The 27,240-nt window shown below is 48.7% G+C and overlaps 1 protein-coding gene across 8 annotated transcripts in view; it reads left to right on the top strand.

The window, feature by feature from the left end:
• RPH3AL (rabphilin 3A like (without C2 domains)) overlaps positions 1 to 27,240 on the top strand; it is a 145,067-nt gene that overhangs the window by 30,460 nt on the left and 87,367 nt on the right. For 6 of the 8 annotated variants that reach the window (XM_060135401.1, XM_060135404.1, XM_060135405.1 and 3 more), the window contains exon 2: positions 25,564 to 25,675. In XM_060135401.1, coding sequence (XP_059991384.1) covers positions 25,599 to 25,675 — 77 coding nt within the window. In that variant the 5' untranslated portion in view covers positions 25,564 to 25,598. Of the gene's footprint in view, positions 1 to 2,918; positions 2,939 to 11,536; positions 11,899 to 25,563; positions 25,676 to 27,240 lie in introns of those variants that run through there. The other 2 variants (XM_060135400.1, XM_060135402.1) reach the window with 2 other exon arrangements.

Below are 27,240 nucleotides of genomic sequence, written 5' to 3'. Positions count from 1 at the left end.
ATTGCTGAATTTTATTCCGTTGTCTGGATGTACCACAGTTTATTTATCCAATCACCTATTGAAGGACATCTTGATTGCTTCCAAGTTTTGGCAATGATGAATAAAACTGGCATAAGTATTAATGTGCCATTTTGTGTGTGTGTGTGTGTGTGTGTGTGTGTGTGTGTGTGTGTGTGTTTAGGTTTTCAGTCCTCTGGGTAAACACCAAGGAATGTAATTGCTGGATCATATGGTAAGAGTATGTTTCGTTTTGTAAGGTACTGCCTTCCAAAGCAGCTGGACCATTTTGCAGTGAATGAGAGTTCCCGTTGCTCCGCATCCTTGGCAGCATTTGGTGGTGTTAGTGTTCTCGACTTTGGCCATGTAATAGGCTTGTAGTGGTATTTCATTGCTATCTTAATTTGCAGTTCCTTAATGACATATGACGTTGAGCATCTTTATGCTTATTTGCCATCTGTATATCTTCTTTGGTGAGGTCTCTGTTCAGGTCTCTTGCCCATTTTTAACTGGGTTGTTTGTTTTCTTATTTTTTGAAAAATAGTGTTTTCCCTGTTTAGAATCTTGTTCATTGTCTCTGACTTAGCTGAAGGGATAAGGAAAGATTGTGTGGGTAAGTGGGGGTGACTGGCATGGGACAAGGCCCCCAAACACACATAGTTCTGTTTAGTGCCAGGAAGTTGGGATACCCTTGAAATTAAGAGCTTGAGCTTGGAGTTCAAATCCTGGGCGTTGTCACCTACTAACTCACTTCCTATGGCTTTGGGTACATCATTCACCTCTCTGAGCCTCAGTTTGCTCCCCTGTGAAATGGAGCTGTTAAAACCTGCTGTGAAAAATGAAGGTGATTCTATAAAGCACTTGGCACCCAGCTTGACATATAGTAAATGCTCAGTAAACGGGGGGTCTTCTCATAGATGATTAGCAGACATACTTTTTGCTTCTCCTATGTGACATTTTGGGTTTCCCTTGTGTCCTAGTCTTTGAGACCCCAGGACCCACTAGAATTCCATTTGTGCTTACAGTGAACAGTTGGGGGGGTGCATGTGGGGAGCCTGCCATGTCCCAGCAGGTACCCACTTCTCAGCCTCAGCCCTTCCCCAGCTTCCTCTCATTTCCCTATCGGGAGCCCCAGATGTGTTCCACTCATCTCTTCTTGGTCACTCCTTCTATCCACCATGTCCCCTGGGCTCCTGCTTCTCCAAGGCTGGCTATAAGTGTAGGCACCCCAGCTACTACCCATTTTGAATTCTCTGAGGATGAACCCTAGGCCCAGTAGGGATCCTGCTGGTGGCAGTGAGGAAGAGGGAGACAGGCAGGAAAATGACCAGGTTGGTGGGGTGCTCCCAGCAGTGGCTCTAGACTGGCCGGCTCCTGGCTCCTTTAGAGATGGGCCTTGGAGTTGATTTCTGAGGTGGCCTCACCAACATGTCCCCCACCCCTCTCCAGAAAGCCACATGGCCTTTCGCCTCATGCTGGCTTCTCTTCCCAGTTGACACGCATTCTGCTCACCAGGCATCTGCCCTGCCCAGAAATGACCTTGTCTGGGCATTTCCTACAGTACTGAATGGAAGGCTCGGAAACCATCCACATTCCCTGCAGGCTGCTGGGAGACAGGACCGTGCCTTCTAAGGTTCTTTGCAGAGCAGTCAGGCAAGCGGCAGGACTGGCCACAGGCAGAGGGTGAACTCTGCAAAGCCACTGCTCCCTCCCATCAGGGAAACAGCAGTTCAGTGGTTATGATCATAGTGGAGAGTAATAATAGAACATTATTATAATATGTTATCCTGTTATGAACTGACCTCCTTGGTCACTCAGAGAGTAAAATGAATTAATACACGTCAAATGCTTAGAACAGAACTCACACACGTTCAGTGTTAAATAAGGATGTCGGGTGGTATTGCCATCATCTGCTCGGACCCTTTCCCCAGGGCACCGCCACTCCCCTTACCCATCTCACAGCTCCTACATGCTTCAGTTCCCTCAGGTGAGCTTAGGGCAGGGGTCCTCAACCTCCAGGATCTAATGCCTGATGATCTGAGGTGGAGCTGATGTATAATAATAGAAATAAACTGCACAATAAATATAATGTGCTTCAATCATCCCGAAACCATCACCCCACCCCCGGTCCATGGAAAAATTGTCTTCCATGAAACCGGTCCCTGGTGCCAAAAAGGTTGGGGACCACTGGCTTAGGGGATTGAAGGGACATTTTGGAATGTCCTTAGCTCAAAGGAATGACCTGTTTTTTCAGTTTAATAAAACGCTGTCATTGATGCTCCCTACCTGTGCTCTGCTGGGTACCGGGAGTTCCAGGCTAATAATACTGATGGTGGTGGTGGTGATGATGATGATGATGATAACAGTGATGATGGTGATGGTGATGATGGTGGTGGTGATGATGATGATGATGATGATGATGATGATTGCAGCCCTGCACCGAGAGCGCACAGTGTTAGAGGTCCTGTGCTAGGGGGGTTACCTGTACCATTTAAATCAGGGTTTTTCTAACTTGGCGCTTTGACGTTTTCAGCTGGATAATTTTACGTTGTTGGGGGCTGTGCTGTGCATTGTAGGATTAAACGTTTAGCAGCATCCTGGCCTCTACCCACTGGGTTGTAGCCAGTGGCACCCCTGCCCCCGAGATGTCTCCAGACACTGCCACATGTCTCGTGGGGGAACAAAGTCACCCCGATTCAGAACGATTGATCTAATTTATTCTTCCCAACAGGCTGGGAGGCTGCTACTCATTTTACAGGTGAGGCAGCCGAGGCTTAGAGAACTGAAGGAAGCTGCCCAAGGCCACTGAGCTACTAATTCACACAGAGCGAGAATGTAGACCCCAGATACCTGCCCCAAAGAGCAGACTCAGAAGGAACCATCTCCCTTTATTTTTTGGCAGAAGAAGAGAATTCATCAGCCATTGGCAGGGCCACCTAGGGTACGTGACCAGGTTGGGACCTGCTTGGTCAGCCCGGCCTCCATTGCCAAATTCATTCAGAGCTAACGAAACCTGTGGCTGCTACCCATTTTCTGACTTGGTTTGAACCCAAGGAGCTGAATGTGTTTATGTGGAGACTGTGTCTACAGGCCTCCAGCCTTGGCCATGACAGGGACGTCCCACTGCTTCTCCTTCCTTCAGACACAGCCCTGTTGCCTGCACATACCTGCGGGGAGAAGGAACAGGTGTGCACGTATGTTTCTGCAAATGGAGCCTCCTAGGCGCATCCTCCCACTGAGGCTGTGAATCTGGGTTTACAGTTTGTATGCCCAAAATACTCATTTGTAATTTTACTTTTTTTTTTTTTTGGCTGTACGCGGGCCTCTCACTGTTGTGGCCTCTCCCGTTGCGGAGCACAGGCTCCGGACGCGCAGGCTCAGCGGCCATGGCTCACGGGCCCAGCCACTCCGCGGCATGTGGGATCTTCCTGGACCAGGGCACGAACCCGTGTCCCCTGCGTCGGCAGGCAGACTCCCAACCACTGCGCCACCAGGGAAGCCCTTACTTTTTTTTTTAACACTGGTTTATCATGAAAAATTTAAAATATAAAGCGAAGTTGAAAGAAGTTTGCAGTGTACACCTGTATGCCCACCACTTTAGATTCTACTATTAACATTTTATCACACTTCTGTTTTCCTTGTCTGGACCCCAGTTCAGTGTCATCTCTGGCTGGTGGGTCAGTGAACACACTGTAAATTCTCCATGAGGAGAACACATTCATAACATAGACAGTGGTAATCAGACAATATGGTCTTCATTAACCAGGTTAATAGGGGAGGTAAAGGGTCGTGGATGACCCTACTCACTGTTAAAGCAAAACTAGTGAAAACAAGTTAGTAAGTAGATTGGAAAGTTATTTAGTTAAAAATGTCGTCTAGTATTTAATCCAGGCCATCTGAAAGTATAGAAATACTGCAAGTGCAATAATTTCAAACAATAAAAGGCATACAAATTGTCACACACAAAGAAGGCCACGTGTGTGAAATTCTAGGTGATGTCCTCTTTCCCTTTTGTGGAGTCATCCTTTGTCTCAGAAATAAGCAAAGACCTTGGCAGATACTCTCACCCCTTCCTCCACCAACGCCTGCTCCCTCCAGCCCAGATCCCCTGCGGGGAAGTAGGGGCCCTCACAGTCACCCCTTCAGTCCCCTCTCACCTTCCCCGGGTGGGCCTCAGCTTCTGCTTTGGGTAGGGAGGGGGTGTTACCCCAGTTGGCACCGTCCTGTGAGGCCACAGCACATCGTGTACTGCTTGGTACATGTGATTCCAAACAACAGACACCTGGCATCAAAACTGCTGCGTTTTAATTATGAAAACTTTTTAAAGCTTTTTATTGTGGAATTATTTTAGGCTTCCATGAAAGTTGCAAGAATGGTTCAGAGAGTTCCTGCATACCCCTCACCCTACCTGCCCGGTTAACATCTCATATAAGAATATAACCGTTCTCAGTTTTTCCTATCGTTCATGACCTTCATGTTTCTGTAGAGTCCTGGTCCGTTGTTTTATAGCATGTCCCTCTGTTTGGATTCGTCTGGTATTTTCTCATGATTAGACTGCAGTTAGCATTTCGGGCAAGAATACCACCCAAACGATGTTATGTCTTTCTCAGTACATTGTTTCAGGAGGGACGTGATGTCCGTATATCTTATCCCTGGTGATATTAGTCTTGATCACTTGGTTAAGGTCGTGTCTGCCAGCTTTCTGCCCTGTAAAGTTACTGTTTTTTTATTTTGTAATTAATAAATATCCAAGAGAGATACCTTGAGACTATGTAAGTGTCCTGTTTCTCCCCACACTTTTGCTTACTAATCTTAGTGTCCATCCATGGATCTGGCCTGCAACGGTTATTACTGGGGTGTTTTAATGCTGATTCTTCTGTCCCTTCATTCCTTCTGTCCAAGACAGACTGCAGATATATTGCAGGTTCAGTTCCAGACCACTGGGATAAAGCAAATGTCGCAATAAAGTGAGTCACACATTTTTTGGTTTCCCAGTACATATGAAAGTTATGTTTACATGATACTGTAGTCTGTTAAGTGTGCAATAGCATTTTGTCTTAAAAAAAAACAATGTACCTACCTCAATTAAAAAATACTTTATTGCTAAAAGAAGCAAACTATCACCCGAGCCTTCAGCAAGTTGTAATCTTTTTGCAGTAGTAACATCAAAGGTCACTGATCACAGATCACCATAACAGATATCATAGTAATGAAACAGTCTGAAATATTGTGAGAATCACCGAAATGTAGCACAGAGACACACAGTGAGCAAATGCTGTTGGAAAAATGGCCCCGATAGACGTGCTAGATGCAGGGTTGCCACAAACCTTCAGTTTGTTAAGAAACGCGGTATCTGCAAAGCGCAATAAAGTGAAGCGCAACGAAACGAGGGGTGCCTGTATTTATTCATTGGCGCCCTTCTGTAAGAGAGAGTTGGCCCCTTTCCCTATTAATTTATATATTTATTCAATTATTTATATCATAAAGACTCACAGATATTTATTTTATCTTATGGGTTATAATCCAATACTACTGTTATTTTTTTTGTTGTGCAAAGTGTTCCACCTTTAGCCTTTGAGAGCTCATTATGGAAGTTTTACTGTGAAAGTTTGCAACCCTTACAGAAAAGCTGGACAAACAGTATAAAGAAATCCCTCCACCTAGATTCAGTCATTCTTAGCATTTGACCATGTTTACTTTCTCTCTCTCTTTCTCTCCCCTGCCCCTCTCCCGCAGTGTTTTCACAAATGCACCATCTGTTGTTTTTTATTATTGAGGTTAATTTGCAGTTAATCTGTCCCCAGGCCACCAGAGGGTGACGGTAAAATGTAAGTGGCCAGTTCCTTGTCCCCTGGAGACTGTGTAGCTGGTTGCCCTGTCCAGACCCCCGATTCATTCTTCACTGTGCCCCACGCTTTGTTTTTTAACAGCTTTATTGAGGTATAATTCACATACCACAGAGGTTACCCGTATAAAGTATACAATTTGGTGGGTTTTGGTATATTCGCAGATAGGAGCAGATATCACCACAGCCAGTTTTAGAACATTTTCATCTCCACAAAGAGAAACCCCGTATCCTTTAGCTATTACCTGTCTTCCTCCCCATGAAGCCCTAGGCAACTACTAATCTATTTTCTGTCTCTACAGATTCGCCTATGCTAGACATTTCATATAAATGGAGTCATATGCTGTGTTGTCTTTTGCAGCCAGCTTCTTTTAGTGTAATGTATTTGAGCTTCGTAGATGTTGTAGCATGAATCAGCACTTTTTTATGGCCAAATAATATTCCATTGTTGGTTACACCGCATTTTGTTTATCTGTTCACCAGTTGATGGACGTTTGGGTTGTTTCTACCTTTTGGCTAGTGTGAATAGTGCTGCTATGAACGTTTGTGTACAAGTTTTTGTTTGAAAACCTGTTTTCAGTTCTTTTGGGTCTATACCTACGATTAGAATTGCCGGGTCGTGTTGTAATTCTATATTTAAATTTTTGAGGAACTGTCGAACTGTGTTCCACAGTGGCGACACCACTTTACGTTCACACCAGCAGTGAATGAGGGTTCCCATTTCTCTACATCCTTGCCAACACATGTTATTTTCCATTCTTAAAAGTATAGGGGCTTCCCAGGTGGCGCAGTGCTTGAGAGTCCGCCTGCCGTTGCAGGGGACACGGGTTCGTGCCCCGGTCCGGGAAGATCCCACATGCCGCGGAGCGGCTGGGCCCGTGAGCCGTGGCGGCTGAGCCTGCCCGTCCGGAGCCTGTGCTCCGCAACGGGAGAGGCCACAACGGTGAGAGGCCCGCGTACCAAAAAAAAAAAAAAAAAAGTATAGCCGTCCTAGTGGATGTGAAGTGGTATCTCACTGTGGTTTGGGCTTGGTGGTCTGTTCACGTGCTTTTAGGCATGTGTGTATCTCCTTTGGAGAAATGTCTATTCAAGTCCTTTACCCATTTTTTAACTGAGTTGTCTTTTTATTGTTGAGTTGTAGGAGTTCTTTATATTTTCTGGATACTAGCCCTTTATCAGATACGTGATTTGCAAATATTTTTTTTCCGTTCTGAGTTATCTTTTCACCTTCTTTTTTTTCCATTTTATGAATCATTTCTAGTGCACTCTACGTGGCCATTTGAAACGATTCCTGTTTGGGTGCATGAAGGACAATTTAACTACAAACATACTTACACATATCTTTTGTTGCACAAGTGAACACATTTTGAGGGGTGAAAACATTTCCAAGACCAGAGTGGCAGCTTTTTTAACATCCTTACCTTCCAGGGTTACGTAGTCACATACTCAACTTTAGAGATTCACACCCATGAGAGAAAGGTGGGCTGTGCTGGCCGTATGGGCCTGGGTAGCAAAGTACCGGCAACGAAGCCACCCATTTTGTTCAAAATCTTGAAAGGCAACGTTTATTAATAGACATTTGTATTTATCTCTCAAACACCTGAGACAGACCCGAGCTATAAAAATCAGGACAATAATTTGAATCAGGTTTACAGAAGTACGGAAGTTATAGGAAGTAAGAGATGGAAAGCAATAATAATTCTGCTGTTCGTGAAATTTAATAAAAGGTGTGTATGGTGAGCCTTTGTTCTTTTAATATTTTTCTATAAATATACCATGAAAATATTGAAATAGACGTATGTTCAGGAAAACATTTAGGATTAGCATTGGTTCTTTGGTGCACAAAATTTTTGAATGTCGATGACATCCACTTTATTGTTTTTCTTCTGTTGCTTATGCTTTTGGTGTGTGAAGGGGTATCCCGTTGTGGTTTGGGTTTGCATTCTCCTATCTAAGAACCTACTGCCAAATCTGAGGTCGTGAAGATTTGCCCCTCTATTAACTTCTAAGCGCTTTATAGTTTTAGCTCTTACTTTATAGTTGTAGCTCTTACTTTACAGTTGTAGCTCTTACTAGCTCTTTGATCCATTTAGAGTCCATTTTTTAAATGGTGTGATGTAAGGGTCTAAGTTCATTCTCTTGCATGTGGCTGCCCAGTTTTCATAGCACCATTTGTTGAAAAGACTCTTCTTTCTTCCCTGAGTGGTCTTGACACTCTTGTTGAAAAATCAGTTGATCACAGATGTATGGGTTTATTTCTGGACTCTCAGTTCTATTCTGGTGCACGTGTTTTGAGTGTCGTCTGGGCACGAGGTGCGTCCTGCTCTCAGGGAGTGTTTGGTCCAGAAGGTGAGGTCAGATGCTTTCGTAAACCACCCAAAACTGGGAAGTGCTGGGAAGAGGTAAAAAGTGTTCATGGAGATGCCGAGGAGGGAGTCATTGCTTCAGGCTGGGGCAATGGGTGTGGACTGGGGAGCAGCAGGGTGGCTGCCTGGAGGAGGCCTGGGCTTAGTTACAGGATATGATGCCAAGTGTTTCTGTTTGTCTGGAGATAAATTTGGCAAGGTGGCGTAGAGCCTGTGGATGGCTGTGCACTCCCAAGTGAGGACATTGGGCTTGATTTGGAAGTGTCTGAGCAGAGCCGGGCCTTTGCAGGGCCTCTCTGGTGGTGGGGAAGGCTGGGTCGGGGTGGGGGGGTAGCTAGGATGCAGGGGAACCGCTTAGGATCATAGGGTGACTGAGCTCTGCGTGAGCTCCTGGGTCAGGCAGTGGGAATGGTGGGGAACAAGGGGCTGTCAGAGACCTGTGGCTTCAAGCCGCTCTGCCCTGTGGGCATAGGTGGGGCACAGCAGCGCTTGAGCACCTGCTGCCCATCTCCCGGGCCTCGCACCTCTAATCCCAGCCACTGGCTGCCTGCTCTGGGAAACCCACGCCAGCCTGCATCCTCTGCGGTACCTCCAGCTCTGCTCCAGCCCAGGTAACTCTGAGCCTTCTCAGAACTCCTCTTCATCCAGTTCCTGCAGGTCTCGGTTTCTGTGAATTCCTGGCACATTCCTGAGTGCTGGGAGCATGGGAGAGGCTTGGAGAATGCGCCCTGGCTGATTGCTTTCATTAGGTGCCACATGCTGCAGCCAGGGCTCCTTGGGGGCAGAGAGGGTGACAGAAGGTACCAGGAGCCAGCTGCGTGGCCTTGAGCGAGTGGCTGCACCTCTCGAGCATCAGGTCTCGAGCCTCTTCTCTGGAAGGGGATGACGGCATGCCATCCCCTTGGGGTTGTGATGAGTTTCACTCGGTCAGCCTGTGGCCAGCACCTGGCAGGTAGGCAGTACCCTGTAAAGTCGGCTGCCTTCCCTCCCCAGTTAGGCAGCTCAGGGCCAGGCTGCGCATGTGCAGCGAATTTTGATTTGCGGGCTCCTTCTAAAAGCCTCCAAAACTACCTGCAAAGTGCCGGTGGTCCTGTTTGGCCTTTTCCCCACTCACCTTCTCTGTACCAAGCCACATTCTGGGGGTGGTCCCCGCTCTCACTCTCAGATGGCCCTCCGCCTGGCTTGAGTCTTTGGCAGTCCTCACCGTGGTCGTTCGTGATGGGCACCCCCAGTTCTTTGGGGTCTTCACCTCTGCCAGAGGAACAGGGCGTGTGCAGAGAAGTTGACAGCTGACACCTGGGCAGCACGTACTTAACCTTGGAGCTGGAACAGGGAACCGTCTGTTTTTGTTTCCATGAACGAGAGAGGACAGCTGGCCACAGATAGCAGCGAGGTCAGCAGGGGTTGCCTTGCCTCCTGGCTTTATGCAAACAGCCAGGGCCAGGGTCCCTGCCCCGGCTCCGGGGAAGTAGGCGGAAGAAGTGGGCTGAGGGACCTGGCAGAGCCTGAGAAGAGCCGCCTAGAGCTGGTATCCTGGCAGGGCTGTCAGAGGCCGCTGCTCCCGGGACCTGAGCACACGGAGGACTACCCTGTCGTCACACCTGAGGCTTGGGTGAGAAGGGGTGGGCCTCTTTTCCTTCCAGAGGCTTCTCTGCTTCATGGAGAGGTTTCTCTTGGGCTCCTCCAATAAGCAGCTGTCAGGTGTGAGCTGAAATCAGATTTCCTTTGCAAAAACTCTGTTTGCTTGGGACTTTCCACACAAATTGCTAAGATGGAAACAGGCTTATATTTCTGCGTGAAAAGACAGATAGCCTTCACACCCCTCGGTGTGCACCCCAAGCCAGGTGCCTGGCAGCCCCTGGGATGGACGACTTGGGCATTTTCTGAGCAGAGTCCCCCGAGCCACGGACACCTGCTCACGCTGAAGGCTCGATTTTATCCTGGTAACCTATGAGCTGAGTTTCAATTCCATCTCCTGTTCTTTATTTTTTGTGCCATCAACTTTTTTTTTAATTTTTTAAAAAAATATTTATTTATCTTTGACTGCATTGGGTCTTCGTTGCTGCACTCGGGCTTTCTCTAGTTGCAGCGAGCGGGGGCTACTCTTCGTTGCGGTGTGTGGGCTTCTCATTGCGGTGGCTCCTCTTGTTGCGGAGCACGGGGCTCTAGGCGGGCAGGCTTCAGTAGTTATGACACGTGGGCTCAGTAGTTGTGGTGCATGGGCTTTGTTGCTCCACGGCATGTGGGATCTTCCTGGACCAGGGCTCACACCCATGTTCCCTGAATTGGTAGGCGGATTCTTAACCGTTGCGCCACCAGGGAAGCCCGCCATAGACTTCTTTTTTGACAGTCTGGTGAATGCTATGGAATGTTTCTCAGAATAATGGCTCTAAATGCACAAACAGGATTACAGAGGATGCCAATTATATTGACTTATCATTATCAGAATTTTTTTTAAAAAAACAAGCTTTTGATACAGTAACCTATGTACTTATTTTATTTTATTTTATTTATTTATTTATTTGGGCTGGACCAGGTCTTAGTTGCGGCATGCGGGATCCTTTAGTGGCAACATGCAGGCTCATAGTTGCGGCATTGCGGACTTCTGAGTTGTGGCATGCGGACTCTTAGTTGCAGCATGCATGTGGGATCTAGTTCCCTGACCAGGGATTGAACCCGGGCCCCCTGATTGGGAGCGTGTAGTCTTACCCGCTGGACCACCAGGGAAGTCCCTGTGCTTCTTTTTTGAATCATTAAGTAAACAGCCTTGCAGTAGGTCTAATAACTATTGTAATTTTAAAGTAGTGGTGAGCATGAATAATATTTCGAGGTGTCTGCAGGTCAGTATTGTGGTATGAAAATATCTGTGTTTCTACCAATGACTAAGACACAGGTACTTTTGGAATGACTGTGGTGTGTCGCCTATATTTATAATGAAAGGAAATAGGTAATTTCAGTTATAGGTTAATGAAAATGAAGATACAGTTTGTTCCCATCCAAGTTCATGGCTCCCTTGTTAAGAACTCCCAAGACAAGCAATGACCAATGGAGATTGTTTTCCTGAATCCACTTTTTGCATCAACCATGACAACTCCCTGTTTTAGATGTAAACCTCTCTCCTGGTCCTGAGGACCCCAGGAACTCCAGGGGGCATTTTAGACCAGCTTAAACACCTATGTGTAGGGGACATGTTGAAGGGGGACATGTTGAAGTCCTAATGCCCAGAACCTCAGAATGTGACCTTATTTGGAAATGGGGGCATTGCCGATGTAATTAGTTAAGATGAGGTCATATCGGAATCTCCTTTGGTCTTAATCCAACATGATAGAAACACAGGGAGACGGCCACGTGGAGACACAGAGGGAAGAATGCCATGTGAAGATGAAGACAGAGACTGGCGCAAAGCAGCCATGAGCCAAGGAGCACCCAGCATTGCCAGCAGACAGCAGAAGCTAAGGGAGATGCTTCTCTAGACAGATTCTTCTCTGGATCCTGCAGAGAGAGCTTGGCTTTGCCCACATCTCGGTTTTGGACTTCCAGGCTCTAAGACTGTTGTAAGCCTCCCAGCTCGTGGCACCTGGTTACAGCGGCTGTCGGAGACTAATACCACGTGGTCCAGCGGGGACTGGAGCACTGCTTTGGGCGCGGCAGCCAGCCTACGAGACTTCCCTCCTCCCCGTGTGTTCAAGGGTGAGTCCTGCCTGAGGAGTCTGGTTGCCCTGGAGCTGGCCGCCATCAACTCTGTGATCGTCTTGATCTGGGACCTCCACCTGCTCTGTGTCAGGCCTTTTAGAAGTGACAGAAGTGAGCTGTGCCTCTGGGGACACGTAGGCAGAGCTTGCGGCTGTTAAAATCGGAGGGCTGGCACCTGAAGTGAGAGGGGTAAGAAGTGGGATGCTTTGCATCTCACCTCGGTTGGAGGCTGCAAGTACTGTTGCAGCCTGGAAGTGAGAAGACAGTTTCAGTGAGACAAAGAGACGGGCAGGGATTTGGGTCCACTGGAGTGGGCATTTGGGGTGAGGATTTACTTCCCTGGGGAGAAGACCCCTGCAGCGGTATGTGGGGCTCCTAGCTGTGCACCTTGTGGGGCCTTCTAGGGGGTACAGGGAGCTGTCCCGGCTCGCCCTGCAGTCGGCTGAGGTGTGGCACGTGCCTGGTGCAGAGTCAACACTCAGACCTTGTTTGTTGAATGAATGAATGAGGGCAACGAAGACAAAAGCAGTGCCACTGGTCTTGCTGAGGCCCGCAGCCCACTCGGCCCTGTGCCTCAGTGGGGATGTGCCCTGGGGCGTCTAGGATGGACTGCTTTTTGCAGAGCACAGACAGGAAAGGCTGCAGGAATCTGAGCTAGGGCTGAGGGGTCTTAGAGAACCCCACCCGAGAGGAGGAACCTGAGTGGGCCATGAGGACAGGTAGGGTGCCCTCACTTGTCTGACTCTTCCTAAGTCACCCTTAGAAAAATGCTCCAGAAGTAAATTCACCTGTAAGCCCAAACCCTGCTCTCTGACACACGAACTCTGCATTTTCCTTGTGGGCCCATGACTGTTACATTGTGTGTCTATGATGTGGTCTACACGTCTTGCACTTACTCTTGGCTGTAAACCCTTTTCCAGATCATTTGTCATTTTTAACATTGACTGTGACATTGTGCCGGCTGGGCTACTGTTGACCATTCAAGAGTTAGGGCCCTTTGGGGATTTCCAACTTTTTTTTTTTTTAAATACGTATTTATTTATTTGGCTGTGTCGGGTCTTAGTTGCCGCACGCAGGATCTTTAGTTGCGGCATGCAGGCGGGATCTTAATTCCCTGAGCAGGGATCGAACCCGGGCCCCCTGCATTGGGAGTGTGGAGCCTTACCCACTGGACTACCAGGGAAGTCCCTTCCCACAGTTTTAGCTGGTATAAACTGCTTTGCAGAGTGGGCCTGAGGCAGGATAGGTGAGACCTGCTCAGTGCGGGGGCCTGCGTGTGGCTGGGAGGAAGGTTAAGGGGCGGGGGGAGGTCACAGTGCCCAGCCTTTAATTCTAGTCTAGGGAGGCTGGGCCTTATTCCATGGGCTGTGGTAAACTCTCGAAGGTCAGTGTTCATTCTGTAAAGGGGGACCTGCATCCTGTGTCCTGAGAGCTGCCTTCTTCGTGGGGTTAACAGAAGTAAAGACCCGCCCGCTCCGGGACACAGAGTGGAGTGAAATGCTGAGGGGAGACAAAGGGGGTCCATTCCGAGTTGGGGTTCGGTGGGGAGGAGAATCCCCAGAGGGTCGGTGCTGGGCCTCTGCAGGTAGACAGTGTACAGGGAAGGCGGGTCACGGGAGAACTTCCAGAAACAGAGCCAAGCAGCCGGAACACATCCAGGCTCCCAGCGATGAGAGTGGAGACCCTGCGGAGGGATGTGGTGGCAGGTGAGGCCGGAAGGATGGTTTGGGCCAGATCATGGACGGCCTTCGCGCAGCTTGGGTTTTTCCCTTCGGCACTGGGGAGCCATCGAAGGTTTAGAGCAAGGGAATGGCATGGTCTGACCTACACTTTAAGGATGATCTCTCTGGCTACAAGTGAAGGGGGTGAGGTGAGCCTCAGGAGGTCCAAAGGCCAACCGGGAAGCTTTTGCCAAAGTCTGGGCAAAGATAGGGGGAGAATCGAGTGGGGAGGGGGAGAATCGAGTGGGGAGGGGGAGAATCGAATGGGGAGGGGGAGAGAAGTCACCCAAGGAAGCACATCTGGCACGGTGCCCGCTGATAGGGTGACTCCTAGGGACGTTTGTCAGGCAGTAGCTTCCCCGGGACTCCTGTCTCATCTCCTGAATCCTCTCCAGCCTTGCTTCGTGCATAATGAGCCCAAGAGAGCTTCCCTCGGATTTCAGACAGGCCTTCGATGCTTCCTGTCTGAATCTTTCATCCTCCGAGTGCAGTGTGACAGGTGGAGGAAACATTGATGTCTCCACTCACCGTATCTTACTGCTATTATCATGTTTCCCGAATCATAGTAACGGAGCAGATGTCAGGGCCTGTTGCTAAGGGTTCCCTGGAATATTAATACCCTGGGTGTAGAACTGCAGGCTCTTAGACGGTGTCTTTGAGGCCTCGGGAAGCACGGGCTGGGTGGCCAGTATGCTTTTATATTCGTCCCTGTTTTTTCTCCCTCCTTTAGCCCCTCATTTCCTCCCCCTGACCACCCCCCACCCCGCCGCCCCTGCCCAGGCACAGTTGGTTGTCCAAATGGCAAACCCAGCAGCAGCAGTGAATGGGCAGCCACCATCCCCTCCCACACCCAGGGCAGGCATGACTAAAGGATCACAGTGTTCTTTCCAGAGGCTGATGCAGGCTCCAGCTCCTTTCCTGCGTGACTCTGCAGGCATCGGCTCAGATTTGGCACTGGGATGACACCCCTTTTCCGCCCCTGTACAGGCCACCCGAGATGGCTCCCGGGCCCTCCCCCAGACCCCTCTCCTCTGAGCTTTTCCTCTGGCACGTGGGTGGGGAGCAGAATGGGTTTTACTTGCGTCTTGTGCCTCCTGTTTTGCCTCCCTCATCTGGCCTTTTGGCTTTTCCACTGCTCACAGTTTGCAGATCAAACTCTAAACAGCTCTGGGAGGTTGGACGCAGCAGGATATTGAGACCAGGGTTGGGATTTTGTCTACCAAATGCCATTTGTATCAGCTATCTATTGCCATGGTAATGCCACGTAACATCCATTCCCTAACTGGGTGGCTTATGACATTTCTTTATTGCTTCTGAGTCTGTGGGGTGGCTGCTGCTCTTGCCTGGGCCTCATGTCTCCTTCATCCTGGTTCAGCCACTCCCAGAAGACCCACCTGCACCTGTGTGGAAAGATGCACTTTTGTTCTCTCTCAGTGGCTGTTTGGACCCGGCGTCCTGCACTTCTTGGTGACTTGTGTTTGCCTTTGCACGTGGTGTCCCCTCCTAGACCCTGCGGCTCCTTTCAGCCCTTCCATCCCCCCTGCCTCTTTCTTGCTGTTCTCCCTGTATCATCTCTGCTCTTCCCACAAGGTCAGACCCTACGCTCCATGAACGCTCTTCCATTCACATCCCGACCTGGGGCGTCAGACATGGCTCAGTTGTATGTACCAGTGAAAGTTTCCCTGAAATAAAACCAAGGAGGTGAAAACACCAGGGTCTGAAGGTGAAAAGAGAACCCCACCAGGAGAGGGTGCGGGCGATGAGGAGCTGTCCTTGCTTGGTAGTTACCTTTGTCCCTGTGGTCCTGTAGGCAGGGCAGAGCCTCCGTGGGTAGGTGCGATCCTCTCGTGTGATCCTCTCGAGGGGCAGGTTGTTTTGCCCTCCGGTATCTTTTTCAGAATCTGGTACATCTCAGAGACAGCTGCAGGCTAGGAACGTTTTCCAGGCTGTGTTAAAGAGACTGTAAGATTTGGAAGGTTGGGTCAAACGGCAGTGTTTTCCTGGGTTAGTAATGATGTGAGCTGTTCTTTGGAGTTTACAGGCTCGTGTTTTCATTTCATCTTCTCTGAGGGCCTGTGTGGAGGTGGAGACCCCAGCCCTCTGTAGAGAGAACTCGGCTGGAGAGGGCGTTACCTGACCACCGGGTCACCGGGCTCTCAGGCCGGTGTGGCTTCACCGGATTCTAAGCCCACGAAGTCCATTAAGAGGGAGAAGCCTTCTTTTAAGTAGACTTGAATGTTTGCAGAGAAGTGGTCTTTTTTTTTTTTTTTTTTTTTAGTGATTAGGACTGTACACATTATTAAAAGCAAGTTGTTGGAGATTTACAGACAGATTCTTCCATCTTTGAGTTCTGAGTTTGAAAATACAAAAGTCCACATGAGGCGGGCGGGACACAGCTGCCTGCAGCAGAATTTTCTGTAGTGAATGATTCTAGATGCTCTTTGGAGGTGCAGTTCAAAAAAAAATACACTTCCTTTCCCTTTGGGGAATTTATCCTAAGGAAATAATCAGAAGTGGGCACAAAGATTTATCTCCCAGGATATCCATTTTAGGGCTGAATATAATAGAATAAAATTGGAAACAATCTGTGTGCCTCCCCCAGGAGGCAAATGATGAAATATATCCAGGATACTAAGTTGCAATTAAGAATCATGTTTTTGAGGACTTTTAATAAGGTGAGAAAGTGCGGTATGATAAGAAAGCAGAGCAAACAGCGTGTGTAGTAAGAACCGAATTTTATTCAAAATCTGTGTACAGACACCTAGGAAACCATGGGAAGATCCTACACGAAGACGAAGACGGCGAGTCTTCATCTGGGGGTGGGTGCTGAGTGCGTTTAGGGTGCATGTTCGGCCGTGCCCGGGAGAGCCCACGGGAGCTTGCGGTTTTTTTTTTTTTTTTTTTTGCTTTACATGGGCCTCTCACTGCTGCGGCCCCTCTCGCCGCGGAGCACAGGCTCCGGACGCGCAGGCCCAGCGGCCACGGCTCACGGGCCCAGCCGCTCCGTGGCATGTGGGATCTTCCCGGACCGGGGCACGAACCCGTGTCCCCCGCATCGGCAGGCGGACCCTCAACCACTGCACCACCAGGGAAGCCCCGGGAGCTTGCATTTTGACTTGCCCAGTGGAGTCGGCTGTGACTCCGTCATTTGCCTGCCGCGGCTAACGCCAGGGTGACACGCTTTTGGCTTTAAGGAGCGGAGAGTTGCTCTCCCTGTAAGAAGGTTCGCTTTCATAGATCTGCCTTGGAAGTTTCCTGGGGCTCACAAACCTCTACCCTCTAGGAATCTTCTCAGGAAACCAGCACCAGGCAAGTTGTGATTCTGTCCCCCCACGGGTCCCCTGAGCCCTTGTGCTGCAGGGTTTAGAAGCGCTGGGGAGGGTGCTGCTCAGCTTGGCTCGCCCAGCGGGGTGCAGGCGGCACCCGGAGGCCCTGGTGGGCCCCTCCGCAGGGAGGTGGCTCAGACAGAGCACCTGGGCGCTCACTACCACGTGGGGAATCCTGAGGAACAGACTGCCTAGGAGTGACGACGCCACAGGGCATAGTGAGAGCCCAGCCCTGCTCCGAGCGTGTCTGGCTTGTTGTCTGAGTTCCTGCTTGTCTGGGAAAGGCCATTTGTCTGATGAAATCAGCTCCACTGCAGTTTATTCACTAAACACCTACTTTGTAGCCAGCCCTGTGCAGGGATGGAGAGAGGATGCAGGCCCCCCCAGGGAGCCCACGAACACGTGCACACACACACACACACACACACACACACACACACACACCCATCCTTCAGCCTCTTCCCTCACAGCTGGAAGGACCTCCGAGACAGGCCAGGCCCCAGGTGCCGCTCCTCCCCTCGTTTAGAGCAAGGCCAGAGCCCCCATGCAGCCCTCCGCCTGCAGACCCTGCTGCCTCTGTTCCCCTCCAGGCTCTGGGCCATTTCCACTTGTGAATGTGTGGGTTTGCCTTCCTGCTTTTTACTTACCTTCTTTAAGCCCCTGTTTTGGTCCCTCATCATTTGATTTTTTTTTCCAAGTTGGATCTATACTTCTCTTATGCAAAAATCCCATTCTTTTTTTTTTTAATTTCTTTCTTTATTTGGTTGTTCCGGGTCTTAGTTGCGGCTTGCCAGCTCCTCTGTTGTGGCATGCGAACTCTTAGTTGCAGCATGCATGTGGGATCTAGTTCCCTGACCAGGGATCGAACCCGGGCCCCCTGCATTGGGAGTGCAGAGTCTTACCCACTGTGCCACCAGGGAAGTCACTTCATCATCTGATTTTTGTCCAGGACAGATCGAAGTGTGTCAGTACAAGGGTGCGGTCCGTATTCAGCTCACAGGCACTGCCCTTTGGAAGTCTGAAGGACCCAGCTCTTAAGAGGGCCTGGACCTTGGGAAGGGCACCTCCTGCCCTGCTCCTCCTCGAGGCCCCGGCCGGAGGCGGAGCAGAGCCCAGGAGGTGTGTTGGGTGATTGTGAGCACACAGCTTGGCAGAAGAGGGGGCGCGGGAAGCCGGGGACAGGGGCCGGCTGGCGGCCGAGGAGCTGGCAGCCAGCTCAGACTGCAGAGGTTTGGGGAACCTAAGCTGACTCTGTCGGCGGTTTCCTAAGACATGTTTCCCCAAGCTGCCCTTCCCCTCCCCCCACCTGTCCCGAGATCGCTCCGCGTGGGCGAGGGACAGCTGTGCCTTCCGAGGTGCCAGCCACAGCCCGGGGCAGGCCCCTCAGTCCCTGGACGGGGCGTGAGTTCTTGCTCGGAGCCACGGCTGTGGACATGCTTAGCCTCGAGCTTACCGTCGTCGAAGACCCTGCCACCAGTGCCCAAGGCCCCAGGCCCCAGCAGGGGACGTCTCTCTCATCTCCCTGCACCTCTCTGAGGTGTTGGGCTCCGTGGGCTCATCTTCCTGAAAAAGCTCCAGAAGCGAGAAGGGGGGGGGACCCAGGATGCCTCCTCCTCCCTGCCCCGGGGACCAGGCTGGGGTGGGGACTCAGATCCCCCCACCAGGTTGGAGCAGCGACCAACCTCCCACCCCAGGATCCTTCTCCAGTCCCCCGCCTGCTATCCCTGCATCCCTCCTGCAACTCAGCGGGTGGGAATCTGTTGGAATTGCCCAGGGCAATCCCTCCAGCCTGTCTGTGTCAGCTCAGTCGGGTACTGATGGGGAAACTGAGGCCCAGGGAAAATAACTGATTGCTCCTGGTCTTCCAGTAAGTTTGCATAAAAGCCAGACTCTCCAGGTCTTTTCTCTCCCAGTTGAGTCATCCTCACTGCCACGAAACCTTTCCCTTCATACTTACAGCACAAGGTGGCCCGGTGCAGAAGAAGTAGTATTGGTTAAGGGTTAGCAGACCTGCATAGGTGTGACCTTTTCTCAGTCTCTCATCCTCATTCTTCTGTCTTCTGCCCAACAAAAAATAATTAGATTGAGGAAGAACAGAACAGAGCCTGTGGGTGGTTGCAGAGTCATTTTGGCTCAAGTTAAACAAAGCAGGGCTTCCCTGGTGGCGCAGTGGTTGAGAGTCCACCTGCCGATGCAGGGGACGTGGGTTCGTGCCCCGGTCCGGGAAGATCCCACATGCTGCGGAGCGGCTGGGCCCGTGAGTCATGGCCGCTGAGCCTGTGCGCCCGGAGCCTGTGCTCCGCGACGGGAGAGGCCACAGCAGTGAGAGGCCCACGTACCACCAAAAAAAAAAAAAAAAAAAAAAAAAAAAAAACCAAAGAAAAGGAATAGACCTCAGATGGGTCAGAGGACAGATAAATGTTAGTTCTCTTGTCAGTGATCCCAAAACTCTGGCCCCCTAAAAAGTGACCCAGGGACTTCCCTGGCGGTCCAGTGTTTAAGACTTCGCTTTCCAATGCAGGGCATATGGGTTTGAACCTGGTCGGGGAGCTAAAATCCCACATACCTTGCAGCCAAAAACCAAGACATAAAACAGAAGCAATATTGTAACAAATTCAATAAAGACTTTTAAAATGGTCCACATCAAAAAAATAATAAAAAAGAAGTGACCCAAAGGGGACAAAAGAAGTTCATTCTTTAGAGGTTCATTTGGGGGCAATGTGTTTGGGGCAGTGAGGAGCTGCTGCCTCTCCACCTGTGTTTGCTGCTGTCTCCTGGACGTCCCTACCTGTCCCGCTGTAAAGGAGGTGAAGGTTCGAGCATGAGAGCACAGGGTCCCTTCTTTCTTCCCACCTCCTCCCCCGGCTCAGTTCCACTCCCTTTTGGTTCAGAAGCTTCTGCAGATGATGGAATTCCCACCCTGAGATTCCCTGGCTTGCCCCTCCCTCTGGGTCACCACTGGTGCATCCCTGCTTTTGTGAGGGTGCCTGGCAGAGCAGAGGGGCCACCTGCATACTCACTGCACCCAGCTGCAGCAGGGTGGGCAGGAAGGCTCAGGGCCTTCTAGTGCTGGGAGCAGTGGCCCAGACACGGTGCCCCCTGCAGGCCACGGCAGGAATGGCAGTGCCTATGAGGTGATGGACACCTAGTTAACCCTGGGCACAGCCTGTCCCTGTTAGGGACACCCCATCACTTCCATTTCTTGAAGCTCCCAGAATATTTTTTAAAATAATAAGGAAACAGGGCTACTGAGATGAGTGTGTTTTAAATGTTTACTTGGAACAGAGTAACGCTTTTCACACCCATGCAGCAGTGTGACTGCGCTATTCACAAGATAACAGAACTTATTAAAAAAAACAACAAAACAATCATGAGAGATTACTACAAGCAACTCTATGCCAATAAAATGGACAACCTGGAAGAAATGGACAACTTCTTAGAAATGCACAACCTGCCAAGACTGAATCAGGAAGAAATAGAAAATATGAACAGACCAATCACAAGCACTGAAATTGAAACTGTGATATAAAATCTTCCAACAAACAAAAGCCCAAGACCAGATGGCTTCACAGGCGAATTCTATCAAACATTTAGAGAAGAGCTAACACCTATCCTTCTCAAACTCTTCCAAAATATAGCAGAGGGAGGAACACTCCCAAACTCATTCTACGAGGCCACCATCACCCTGATACCAAAATCAGACAAGGATGTCACAAAGAAAGAAAACTACAGGCCAGTATCACTGATGAACATAGATGCAAAAATCCTCAACAAAATCCAACAGCACATTAAAAGGATCATACACCATGATCAAGTGGGGTTTATCCCAGGAATGCAAGGATTCTTCAATATACGCAAATCAATCAATGTGATACACCATATTAAAAAATTGAAGGAGAAAAACCATATGATCATCTCAATAGATGCAGAGAAAGCTTTTGACAAAATTCAACACTGATTTATGATAAAAACCCTCCAGAAAGTAGGCATAGAGGGAACTTTCCTCAACATAATAAAGGCCATATATGACAAACCCACAGCCAACATCATCCTCAATGGTGAAAAACTGAAAGCATTTCCACTAAGATCAGGAACAAGACAAGGTTGCCCACTCTCACCACTCTTATTCAACATAGTTGTGGAAATTTTAGCCACAGCAATCAGAGAAGAAAAGGAAGTGAAAGGAATCCAAATCAGAAAAGAAGAAGTAAAGCTGTCACTGTTTGCAGATGACATGATACTATACGTAGAGAATCCTAAAGATGCTACCAGAAAACTACTAGAGCTAATCAATGAATTTGGTAAAGTAGCAGGATACAAAATTAATGCACAGAAATCTCTGGCATTCCTATACACTAATGATGAAAAATCTGAAAGTGAAATCAAGAAAACACTCCCATTTACCATTGCAACAAAAAGAATAAAATATCTAGGAATAAACCTACCTAAGGAGACAAAAGACCTGTATGCAGAAAATTATAAGACACTGATGAAAGAAATTAAAGATGATACAAATAGATGGAGAGGTATACCATGTTCTTGGATTGGAAGAATCAACATTGTGAAAATGACTCTACTACCCAAAGCAATGTACAGATTCAATGCAATCCCTATCAGACTACCACTGGCATTTTTCACAGAACTAGAACAAAAAATTTCACAATTTGTATGGAAACACAAAAGACCCCGAATAGCCAAAGCAATCTTGAGAATGAAAAACGGAGCTGGAGGAATCAGGCTCCCTGACTTCAGACTATACTACAAAGCTACAGTAATCAAGACAGTATGGTACTGGCACAAAAACAGAAATATAGATCAATGGAACAGGATAGAAAGCCCAGAGATAAACCCACGCACATATGGTCACCTTATCTTTGATAAAGGAGGCAGGAATGTACAATGGAGAAAAGACAGCCTCCTCAATAAGTGGTGCTGGGAAAACTGGACAGCTACATGTAAAAGAATGAAATTAGAACACTCCTTAACACCATACACAAAAATAAGCTCAAAATGGATTAAAGACCTAAATGTAAGGCCAGAAACTATCAAACTCTTAGAGGAAAACATAGGCAGAACACTCTATGACATAAATCACAGCAAGATCCTTTTTGACCCACCTCCTAGAGAAATGGAAATAAAAACAAATGGGACCTAATGAAACTTCAAAGCTTTTACACAGCAAAGGAAACCATAAACAAGACCAAAAGACAACCCTCAGAATGGGAGAAAATATTTGCAAATGAAGCAACTGACAAAGGATTCATCTCCAAAATTTACAAGCAGCTCATGCAGCTCAATAACAAAAAAACAAACAACCCAATCCAAAAATGGGCAGAAGACCTAAATAGACATTTCTCCAAAGAAGATATACAGATTGCCAACAAACACATGAAAGAATGCTCAACATCACTAATCATTAGAGAAATGCAAATCAAAACTACAATGAGATATCATCTCACACCAGTCAGAATGGCCATCATCAAAAAATCTAGAAACAATAAATGCTGGAGAGGGTGTGGAGAAAAGGGAACCCTCTTGCACTGCTGGTGGGAATGTGAATTGGTACAGCCACTGTGGAGAACAGTATGGAGGTTCCTTAAAAAGCTACAAATAGAACTACCATATGACCCAGCAATCCCACTACTGGGCATATACCCTGAGCAAACCATAATTCAAAAAGAGTCTACCAAAATGTTCATTGCAGTTCTATTTACAATAGCCAGGAGATGGAAACAACCTAAGTGTCCATCATCAGATGAATGGATAAAGAAGATGTGGCACATATATACAATGGAATATTACTCAGCCATAAAAAGAAACGAAATTGAGCTATTTGTAATGAGGTGGATGGACCTAGAGTCTGTCATACAGAGTGAAGTAAGTCAGAAGGAGAAAGACATATACCGTATGCTAACGCATATATATGGAATTTAAGGGGAAAAAAAACATCATGAAGAACCTAGGGGTAAGAAAGGAATAAAGACAGACCTACTAGAGATGGACTTAAGGATATGGGGAGGGGGAAGGGTAAGTTGTGACAAAGTGAGAGAGTGTCATGGACATATATACACTACCAAACGTAAAATAGGTAACTAGTGGGAAGCAGCCTCATAGCACAGGGAGATCAGCTCGGTGCTTTGTGACCACCTGGAGGGGTGGGATAGGGAGGGTGGGAAGGAGGGAGACGCAAGAGGGAAGAGATATGGGAACATATGTATATGTATAACTGATTCACTTTATTATAAAGCAGAAACTAACACACCATTGTAAGGCAATTATACTTCAATAAAGATGTAAAAAAAAAAAGACACGTAGGCAAAGAGTCATAATCTAAAAAAAAAAAACAAATCGTAGCTGAAATGGGACTGGTTTAAAGTTGTTTGATGAGCGTGTCATTTTTGAGCCCACCTTTTCTTTTTCCTGGACTGGATGTGAGTCTCCTTTGGGAGAAGGTCAAGACTTTAAATGTGGGGAGGCCTTTGGTGACGGTGGCCCCAGCAACCCTCCCAGCACTGGGCCTGGCCATGGGGACTCCACATGCGACTCTTTGGGGCCTGGGTTAACTCAGGTCTCGCTCTCAAGGTGGCTGACAGTGGGGACTGGATCAGTTGAGTGGAATAGAGAGCCCACTGTGGTCAAGGTAGTGGGCTTGGTCCCTGAGTGGGTCAGTTAGCTGCAGTCTGCACGCTGCCCCCTGCTGGTCATCACAGAAATAGGTGACATTGGTCTAGAACAACAGTTCTCAAAACTACAGTCCAGGGATCTCTGGGGGTTCCCAACGCCTTTCGGGGGGTCCACAAAGTAAAAACTATTTTAATAATACACTTGGTCAAGTTCTCTCACAAATATACAGGTGAAAAGTTCATTGGCATGAATGCCACATTGGAACTAATCTTTAAGAAACTACCATCTGTTGAGTTTGGGTACAGTGTGAAAGAATGTCCACAGTTATCTGGGAAGGCTATTAAAATACTCCACCCTTTCCCAGCTATAGCATGTAGCTGTGAGAGTCTGGATGTCCTTCATGTACTTTAACAAATCACAAAAGATTGAATGAAATGTCAGATATGAAGCTGACTTTTGTTTAGCCAAACATTACATAGATTTGTAAAAATGCAAAACAATACCATTATTCTCACTAACTGTTTTTGTTTTGAAAATACAGTTTTTCAATAAAATATGTGAGCATCTCATGGGTTTATTATTTTTTGATGAATTGACAATTAAAATTTTTTCTCAGTGTTAATTTCTAATATGGTAAATCTCAATAGCTATGGCCCATATCCTTTGGAGTTCTCAAGAATTTTTTATAACAGTTTAATGAGATGTAGTTCACGTACCATAAAATTCAGACATTTAAAGGGTACCGTGCAGTGGTTTCCGTGAATTCACAATGTTATGCAACCGTCACCACTATCTAATTCCAGAACATTTTCATCATCCAAAAAAGAAACCCTGAGCCCATTAGCAGTCACTCCCGTTCCTTCCTCCCCTCTACCCCCAGCCCCTGGCAACCACTAATCTACCTTCTGTCTCTGTGGATCGGCCCAGTCTGGACATTTTATATAAATAGAACCATACACTGTGTGGTCTTTTGTAACTGGCTTCTTTCGCTTAGCGTGTTTTCAAGGTTCATCCATGTTGTGGAGCCTGTGTCAGCACTCCATTCCCTTTTATGACCAAACAATATTCCATTGTACACATTTTATCCATTCATCAGTTAGTGGACATTTGAATTGTTTCCACTTTTTGGCTGTTATGAATAATGGCTGCTGTGAATATTCATGTACAATTTCATACGTGGACATACGTTTTCTGTTCTCTTGTGTTTATACTTCAGAGTCCTCTCTGGGTCTTATGGTAACTCTGTGTAACATTTAAGGAACTGCCAGACTAATTTCCAGCCTCAGTGATTTTTAAGAGTGTAAGGGAGTCCTGGGTTTGAGAACCACTGGTCTGGAGGGGATTAGACCAGGGGAGTGTGGATAACTCAGTACTACCCCTCGTCTTTGCTCTGGGATTGGGATTCCCTCAAACTCATCCCTCTCTCTTCCCCTCCTTACTCTCCCCACCAGCACACATCCTTGGTGGCAAGGAGAAAGCCAGCTAAGCTAGGCTGCACAAGTTAAGCCCCCAGCAAGCTCTGGAGCAGGGTCTCCTCCCTGCAGGATTCCCAGGGGGGCCATTTTCATTGTGGTCCCCATGAAGCAAAGCAGGGGTAGTACTTGGAGGGTGCAGGGATCAAACGCCCTTGGGGCTTGCCCGCTACGTTGAAAACTGCTGAGGTGTGCCTCTTTTCTCCTTCCGATTCTGTCCCTTTGACATCCTGCCGGTCAAGTCCAACCTTGTCACTTAGCTGCGTGATCCACCTAGTTACCCCTCCCAGAATCACGAGTCTTTTGAAAGAGGAGCTTTGAGGGAATAGCATTTAGCTGGAGGAGTGATTCTGCTGGTGAGATTCCAGACATCCTCGGGGACGGGGTGGGGATGGGGCAGGGGCCGGCAACGGACAGGGATAGGTTGGAAGTACCGGTTTTGGGTGTCTGAGGGACCCTGTCTGCCATCTGTACCCCAGCCAATGACATGCCCTTTCTTCTTCCCTCTTCTCCCATCAGATGTGACTCCACACCCTGGCTGGGTGTTCCAAGTCATGGCCGACACCATCTTCGGCAGCGGGAATGATCACTGGGTTTGCCCCAATGATCGGCAGCTTGCCCTGCGAGCCAAGTGAGTACCTCTAGGGCTTGGCTGGGCCCTGCCTTCCCTCCCCGCTCCTAGTTCCTCTCCTTTCTTTGACAAGATTCAATCCCAGGCCCCCAGAAAGAGCAGTTTGGAGACAAGTGCCCGTCTAATACACACCACGCTCCTGGCGCTGAGCTGGGTGCCCAACAGCCATTCACTCATTTAACTGCCGTATGAAATGTATTCCCATTTCTCAGATGAGGACAGTGAGGCTGAGGTCCTCACCCAAGTCACCCACCTTGTCAGTGGCAGGGCTGGGACTCCCCTGGGACCATCTGACCCCACACCTATGTTCCTTCGATCACAATAGGCTCCAGGGAGCCAGCCCACTTCCTTTACCTTCTCTGTTAAGAGTATAAATCCCCCATCACTGAGCCTTCAGTCCCTGAGTCCCTGGCAGCGGGGAGCCTTTGATCTCTGGGTGCCCACTTCATAGTTGAGCGCCCACTTCATAGTTGAGTTGACAGACCAAAGGCTTGTCTAATTTATGAAGAGCTGCCCTCTGGGCTGAAACACACAACCAGCCTTGAAGCATCCCAGGTCTCTGCCATGCTCGTGTCAGGGTCTCTCTTGTTCTGGTTTGCCCCCAGTTTTCCTGTTATCTCTCAGCCTGGTGACCCCTCGGCTGTAGTTAGATCAGCCCATCTCCACCCACTGCCCCCCTCCGTGGCTGGAGACCAGGGGCTCCCAGATGCCTCTCCAGCCTTCCAGTCTCTTCCTGTCCCTCCAGGGAGTTGGGGGTCCCTGGGGTCAAATAAGCCCAAGAGTGCCTCTTCATCTGTCAAGTCGTGCTGGGTACAGGAGCCAGCATTTCCCAAATGGAACCAAGTTCAAGAAATTTGTAATTAAACATGGTGAGCCTGCAGGGGACAGAGCTGAAACATCAAAAGAGGATAGAAAAATTAATCTGAAATGCCCAAGAAGAGTGGAGTCCTGCGTGATTTGCAGGACTCTTTGCACCACAGTTAATTTGTCTCACTCACTGGGATGGCTCGGCTCTTTTAGCCCCCATGTGGCCCCTGTGGGGGAGAGACCAGGGGTGAAACCGTCCTCTCTCCCTCTCTCCTCTGACACCAGGCGAGATGATGCGTCCTCCGTGGCTGGATGTGAGGAGCTGGCGAGAGCTGTGCTCTTGTAGGAGGGCCCGGTGTGACCCCTGGTGACCCCGCCGGCATTCCCTTTGGCTCTCTGTGACCTGGTCTTGCGCTCAGCAGCAGCCAGAAACTGTTGTAGCACCTTTTATCTATTTATTTATTTTTGGCTGCGTTGGGTCTTTGTTGCTGCGCGCGGGCTTTCTCTAGTTGCGGCGAGCGGGGGCTATGCTTCGTTGCGGTGCGCGGGCTTCTCATTGCAGTGGCTTCTCTTGTTGCGGAGGACGGGCTCTAGGTGTGTGGGATTCGGTAGTTGCAGTACGCGGGCTCAGTAGTTGTGGCGCACATGCTTAGTTGCTCTGCGGCTCGTGGGATCTTCCCGGACCAGGGCTCGAGCCCGTGTCCCCTGCATTGGCAGGCGGATTCTTAACCACTGCGCCACCAGGGAAGCCCGTAGCA

Source organism: Lagenorhynchus albirostris, chromosome 20 (assembly GCF_949774975.1).
Source record: "Lagenorhynchus albirostris chromosome 20, mLagAlb1.1, whole genome shotgun sequence".
Taxonomy (NCBI): Eukaryota; Metazoa; Chordata; class Mammalia; order Artiodactyla; family Delphinidae; genus Lagenorhynchus; species Lagenorhynchus albirostris.
The sequence above is the reverse complement of the archived record's forward strand: the minus strand, read 5'-3'. Positions and strand labels throughout refer to the sequence as shown.